This window comes from Musa acuminata, chromosome BXJ1-7 (genome assembly GCF_036884655.1).
Source record: "Musa acuminata AAA Group cultivar baxijiao chromosome BXJ1-7, Cavendish_Baxijiao_AAA, whole genome shotgun sequence".
In the NCBI taxonomy this organism is placed as follows: Eukaryota; Viridiplantae; Streptophyta; class Magnoliopsida; order Zingiberales; family Musaceae; genus Musa; species Musa acuminata.
Window position 1 is genome coordinate 37,525,470 of NC_088333.1, and position 7,527 is coordinate 37,532,996.

Consider the following 7,527-nt stretch of genomic DNA (forward strand, 5'->3'; position numbering starts at 1 on the left):
GTAGGCAATTTTAGAAGAGTCGCAATTTTAATAATATGATTAACCAATTTAGGACCAAACAACTCATTCAATTTAAAGATATTCCATTCCTCGCCATATTCTAAGCATATAGAAAAGCTTTTATACTAAGATTGAAATCAAATAATATCCGATAGATTTTACAATACGTATCTTTTGATGTCATCTAAAAATATCTCAACGTGACATACAAAAGCATCATCTTTGCGTTCAAAATCACTGTCAATCTACAAAGAGAACTAGACTCTTCTTCTCGAGAACAAACAGAGGATCTCTTTACTATGTCTTTTATGAGATATGTTGATAAGAAATTCTATTATAATATATATTTTTTTTTATTAGTCAATATTTATTATCAAAATCTAATTAGTTCTATAATATATCTTATCCAATTATAAAGATAAATTAATTTTATATACAATGGAATATCAAAAACCTCATTATCCTCCCGCAATGCCTAGCTTCTTTCAAATATCATCCACATTTAAATTACATAGATTAAGTTCGTTGAATGAATTAGTGCTCGACTCATAACAATTTTTCTAACCATATTTTAATAGGATTTAATTGGGTTCGATCAATGGATTCTTTGTTAAATTTAAACGGATCGGGCAGGTGTAGTTGAAATGACCCGACCCGTTTACTAACATGGCATCTCACCCATCCACGGCTGCCTCCTCCACACGTACGCGTGCCTACAAAAAAACCCTCGTCGCTGCGGTTCCTCTCTCGACGTTGATTTGATACGTCCGCCGGGCAGTGAGGCCGGAGACCGGCGTCGCCGACTCTCCCACGCCGGTGGTCGCTTGCGGTGTATTCCCGCCGCGGCCTTTCTTCTCCCTCCCTCTCGTTCGTGTGTTGTCCCGGTGATTCGATCGATTACTGCAGCCTCTTCCGCCTCCTCCGGGTGCGTGTTCTTTCTGTTGGTTTCTTTCCTATATCTCTCGTAAATAAACCATCTTTTTCTGATTTGAAATGAATTCGTGCTTTCGCCTTTTTGGATCTGAGGTAGCTCGTGGTAATCTTCCCTTTAAAACAAATGAAAAGGAAAGAAATTACGACTCTTGTTTATTTGGTATTGTTCCCCTTAAAGAAGATCGATCAGAAACTTTCTAGTTCATATGATCTATTGGTAGTAAAATTAGCCCACAAATTTGTGCTTGTATGCACGAATGACGTTGCGAATCACCGACTCATCTAATTTAAGTATCTTTTATATGTTTTTCCATTTATTTCTTCGTCCTATTTCAAATATTTGAAGCAGTCGATGGGCCCTCAAATTGTTGCAAGTCTCCTACACTGCCCTATGCGTGTTCTGTTGCTTTCAATTCTATTGCCACGATTCCTTCGGGCTATTATTTTAATCCACTGACGCCAAGATTCCACGGAATCGATGTGCAAGCGATAGTTAACCTCAATATGCTTTTTGCACCTTGATTGCTTCATATTTGACCTCAATGTATGCGTAGTTTGATTGATGCCTTTTACTCGCTTCGCCTTCGTATATCTCTGACTGATCTTTTCTGATCAGAAAAGAATCACAGTTTTGTTTGTTTTAGGAATTTTATCCTGTCAACAAGATGATTTTGTTTGTATCCTCTGTGTGCTTCCGATCACAGAGCTGTAGATCAGTCTTCAATTGACCCATTTTAATTTTACCGCCATGTAAACTTTGTCTTCATGTGTCTGGAACCATTTCATGGTTTAGTTTTATATTAGTATTTTATGCTTCGGTTTCCCATGTCATTGTCTGATGGCATCACATGAGTTCCACAGTCTGCAACAGTAACAAATTCCATTTCCTTCCACACTTCTTGTATGGCTATGACAACTAACAAAGTTTCCCTCCACACTTTTGGTGTGCTTTTTACCTTCCCACTATGATCTCCAACCGGATGCCTCAACATATATCTTTTTCTTTTGCAGCAAAAGAAGTTTTTTTGCAGGCTTGGAACAGGAGCATAACAGGATGCCTGGGTCTTCACAAAGGAAAGCTGTTAATGAGAGTAACAGCCCGATCGCAAGATCACTTGGTATCCGCCTGAGCTTAGATTCATCTAGTCAAAGGATTTTCTCGAGGACAGCATCGTTGGGCAGGATCGCTGGCACAAGTTACTGGCATCTTGGATCTATCAGGCCCAACCTCATAGTTGAAGGAATTCCAACTGACACCACTAGACCAGCAGCAGCTGGTGACGATCAAGCAGTCGGTGTTGAGATGGCTGGAAATGGTCTCAGACAAGGTTCACTAAGCAGAATGAGTAGTAGGGAATCTTGGCAGAGGTGTTCGATTAGTTTTTCTAGTGATCATGGAACTATTGATAATCTGGCACTTCCACAGGAACTAACAGATAGGATAGATAGTTCACTTGCACAAGTAGGATGCAGAGGGAGTCGACTGGATGATAAAGAACATGAGGACGGAGTTGTGAAATTTGCTGATGATTCTCTAATACTATCATTTAATTCCTGGTCATATGAAGCAAACTTGCCATCAGTTGTGACTCCATTAACTGAGGAAATTGTGTCACCTCTTCCAACTGATTCCATCTTGTCTGGAAAGGGAAAGAGTCATATGACAGGTATTGCATCACCAAAGGTGAGCTTCACATATGATTAAATTTTAATTTAGAAGGAAGAAAATTACTTTCTTGATATTGTATGTTTTCTTGCAGGATAAGCAATACAAGCTTCCATTTTGGCTGGACTATATTTCTTACTTGAGTCACTTGGCTGTCTTTGGAATTCTTGGGGTAAAACTTTGAACTTCTTTTCCAATGTCTACAAAGAGTGTATAGCAGAGTTTAGTAACTGAGGCTAAGATTTTGTTATAGTTCCATTATCTACTATAATCCTTGTCTGCACTTATTCTGTTATTATTGTATCTCCTTTTTTTTATTATTCCATTATTTGTTTAGTGAGATTTCTTGGCTACAAATACATTATTCATTTCAAAAAAATTTCTCTTTTTGTAGCAATGATTAAGCCAGTTGAGGACTGTAAAGATTTAGCATATGATAAATCCGCGCTTTTTTTTTGTTAAATTAGACTGATATTTTGTAGTTTGAATATAGAAAACAGTGCAAAAGAATTTCTTTCTAACAAAGTTAATGGGAACTAAAATAGAAAAGATTTGCATATGCTGTTCAAATCCAAATGAAAAAGAAAGATACTGCATCAATCATTCTAGAAAGGTTGTGCAAAGGAATTGGCTGTCATATTTATTGGTGAGAAATTGTTAGGATAAAGTAGTTTATGCTTGATGAGCTGTAGTATCTCGAAATCTCAGCATGAACTTGTGTTTTTCTGTGCAACTTCCTTCCTAGACCAGTTTTCTTTGGTTGGATTAATCTAGGGGACTTCATTATTAAGTTAATCTCCTCGGTCTGTAGTCAATTTATACGGAAGTAGATTCACTTTTTTTATTATGGGAAAGGAATTCCTTACGTTTGCTTGGACATCAAGGACTCATTTGGGATAACAAGATTCAAACTCAAAACAATTACCCAGGAACCTCAAAATGAAGAGCTTAGGAAACTAAGTTGACTTGTTAGATTTTTTTTTGATTCAGAAAAAAAATACAAGAATGTTTTGAGTTGAGAGAGATGATTAAAAACGTATATACAGAGCCAAAAGCAATCCGTTGTGATGATAGAAGTGTGTGATTCTGCATTTGATTTTTTCTCTATTGCTATATCTGTCAAAAAGGAAAAACTTTAGACCTTCTAAAGAAAATTTTGGGCATTTAACTTTTCAAATTTCTTGTTTCTTGAAGTTATATTTGATTGTTAAACAATGGAAAAGAATATTTGTCTGACTTCTTTCTCCTGTGGATAAAAGTTAAACATATTTATGAGCATGTGATACTTTTCTGGCAACATTAGAATAGGTGCTGTCTGATGTGATTTGAAAGGCGTCCGTGTCACATATTTTGTTCTTCTCTACAATAGATTGGTTTGACAGATTTCACTTTTCTAAATAACGATTTCACATATTCCATTTTTTTTAATAATTTGTTAATCTTGTAATAGCATTGAATGGAGTGAAACAAAATTGGACTTTGCTACTATCCACTAGATGATGAAAAATATTATTATGACACAGGAGTAAGCTTTTAGCATTCTCTTATCTCTTCTATGTTCTCTTGTCCTGGACTGATTAGAGTTACTATAGTACCTATTACTCCATTTAAGAACCACATAATTACTGGGAGAAGAGAAATGATTAGTGTAAAGCTAGTCAGCATTGATCATATATAATATAGCCAAAATGAATAAATTAGGCCTCCTGTTCTTTTAACAAATTAGGCTACTGAAGCAGCTCACTGGGAGTTAATTAGTTAGAATATGCATCCAAGTGTGCTACCATGATTGTTTAGGGGAAAACTTTCATCCTGTTGCCACAGGAATCACTTCTGTTATCAGTTTTGAAGAATGATTGACAATGTTAACAAACTGTATCTATCAAAATAAGTACTTGCTTTCTTCTTTGTTTAAATTTCTGTCAGTGCAACAAGAATTAAGTGAATGTCCCTTCATCATATAGGTATATACAAGATACTTACTGCAGAAGCTCTTTGGTCCTGACCTCTTGCGTCTCACAGGGGATAGCCCGTTGTACCTTGATCTTCCCTCCAATATGGTTTTTTCTCTTTTCTTTCTTCATGTTTGATAAAGTAAAGTTTGTTTCTCCGTTCACTGATGCAATTCAGAATGTGCTTTCTAACAGATAGGTTCCTTCCTGATGGGGTGGATTGGATTTGTCTTCAAGGCTGACATCCTTCACGTATCTGAACATTTGCTGGTAGGATTAAGTACAGGGTACTTGGGCAGTCTCACCACACTCAGTGGATGGAACCAGAAGATGCTTGAATCATCTTCCAAGGGCCATTGGGTGCATACTGTTGCTGGCCTGATACTTGGTAAGATAACATAGTTTGAAGACAGGTTAGCTTATAATTTGCGGAGGATTTATTGGTTGTCACTTGCTTGCACAGTTTTTGTTCTTATCTTTCTACCCATCTATAGGGATTTTCCTTGTCAACTATAGTATCATTGTTGGGGTTGGATGTGCTGGAGGACTCCGCAGAGGCATTATTGCTTGGTGTGACAAGAGAAATACCAATCTGGAAAAATGGAGGGTGAATAACTGCAATAAACATGTGGTTGTGATGACCGCTGTTCTACTGATATGGTGCTTGTTATGGACTCTGAGTGGAGAATTCTTTAGGGTTAAGTTGAACAGAGTCAGTAATTCTGCTGTTCCTTGGCTAGCTTTCTTGGTGGGTCCCCCAGGTGTGTGGCTCCGATGGCGCTTGGCTAGGCTTAATGGACGAGGTATAGGAAGCAAGCGAATGCTCAAATGGCTACCAATTGGAACTCTGTTGGCCAATGTACTTGCAGCAACCATTTCGGCTGCAGCTGCTATTATAAGCAAAGCGGTAAGCATCCGGTGCAAAATTCAGGGTCAATCTTGAACTTATATTTTGCTGTTCTTCACTAATATTACTTTGAACTGACAATTTATAAACAAATTGCACCTGCTAGAGGGGAGTTGCTTCCTGCAAGTTTTTTTTATATTGTCATAATTTAGGGTCTGATAGATCCCCACACAATGGCAGGGAACACACAAAATCACAGATCTGCATCTGCATTCATACATGCATCTACTCACAATCTTTTAGGTTTCCTTTGAGCAAGCAAATGTGTTTTTTTCTTGTCTTTATTGTGTGTGTGATGTTTTGCACTAATTAATTTGTTGTTTTGTTCAGGTAAACACAGAGAAATGTGCAATCATTGTCAGTGGATTTCAATTAGGCTTTCCTGGCTGCTTGAGCACAGTTTCTACTTTTGCAGCTGAGATATATGGTATGTGGAAGACTGGACATGGCTGGAGAGCCTTCTTCTACATCATTATTACCTTCTTTCCATCTTTTGCACTGGGAACTCTTGTATTCTCAGTTCCTATATGGATTAAGCATTATGAATAATAATTCATACTAACATTATAAATAGTAATTCATATTGCAATCTCAGGTTAAAGAATGGCTGTAGCTGCTTATTCATCATTCTTGTCTTGGTGTAAAGAGTAACAAGGCTTGACTTATTCTACCAATTAAGGTTTAAGAATAATAAGGCTGACTTAATAAAACATGACCTTCATGGATTGGATTCAGGAAACAGCCTCTCTATTCTACAGCCCTGAAGTATCTAGCACCAGTAGTACCTCAGACCTCAAAATGAAGGAAGCCTCATACACTGTGACACCCTTTTCTTTTGCTTGAAAAGTGGATGAGAAATCACATAACATATCAGCAATCTTTGATCTTTCTCTAAGTATACTCTGGCTGTATTAAATTCTGGGATTGTTTCAATTCAACCAGTTACTTACACTGCCATATGTGGGGATCAGTAAATTTCATTTTATACCTCCACATGAACTGTTCTACTGTTTGTTTTTTGAAATATCATCATCCCTTTTGTGTCGGGAGATTTCAAGCATGTGTGACCTTAACTGAAATTGACACTTCTATTTTGTCAGCCTGCAATAAATGAGATATATGCTCCTTCAACTTAAAAAATTTATATTATAATCTTTATAATTATGAAAGTAAAATATTTAGATCTATTTATCCTAATATCATTGATTTTATCAATAAAAATATAAAAATAATAGATAAAAAATTAATTTTAATGTTCCAATTAGCAGTGATAGACGGTGTCGGTGGTTGCGGAGGACAGCATCGTTAGGGGTTATGGGTGGCTACTGTGGATGAGGAGAGTAGTGGCCAAAGAGAAGGGTCATTCTACATTTGCGTGGACGCCAATACAGTTGGCAAATGGTGAAAGAGCCACTAATGCAATGTAAAAGGCCTCTCGACAACGATGTAGAGGCAGAGTGGCGAAAGGGCCTCTCATTGCATCAATGTCGACGTAGTTATCGAGCGACAAAATTGTCACTTAGCATCTACATTGGCATTGGCAATGACAGATGCAGACGCCATCGCTCGATATCTATATCAGTATCAATGCAGATGCAGAACGACATCACTCTGCATATGTATTGACGTCGATACAAATGCGGCAACTGCGTTGAGAGCGACCCTCATCTCTGACTACTGCTCTCCTTATCCACAACAACCACCTGTGACCCACAGCAGTGTTGTTGTTCACAATCATCTGTCACCATTAATTGAAATATTAAAATTAATTTTTTGCTCATTGTTTTCGTGTTTCTATTAGTAAAATCAACGATGTTATGGTAAATAGATGTAGATATTTTACTCTCATAACTATAGAAATTTTAATATAAATTTTTTTAAGCCTAGGGAGCATGATGCTAAGGAGGTCTAAATACATTGGATAATCTGTAATTAGCTATCGGCAATGGTGTTGCTTCACTTATCGCACGTAGCGACGTTGCATAACCATCGTAGGGTTGTCACACCTCATAATGCTTGTATTGGATATGCAACCATTGCTTGCGATTGGGTTGGTGACCACCGAAGGT

At 37.3% G+C, this 7,527-nt stretch overlaps 1 protein-coding gene across 1 annotated transcript; it reads left to right on the forward strand.

Annotated features, from left to right (window-relative positions):
• The first annotated feature begins 701 nt into the window (after positions 1-701).
• Positions 702-6,062, forward strand: LOC103992296 (uncharacterized). Its single transcript, XM_009411940.3, has 7 exons — positions 702-925; positions 1,945-2,617; positions 2,694-2,771; positions 4,564-4,659; positions 4,747-4,939; positions 5,046-5,458; positions 5,789-6,062. Exons 2-7 carry the CDS (start codon positions 1,988-1,990, stop codon positions 6,005-6,007), a joined length of 1,629 nt encoding a protein of 542 aa, XP_009410215.2. The 5' UTR covers positions 702-925; positions 1,945-1,987; the 3' UTR covers positions 6,008-6,062.
• Positions 6,063-7,527: the final 1,465 nt, after the last annotated feature.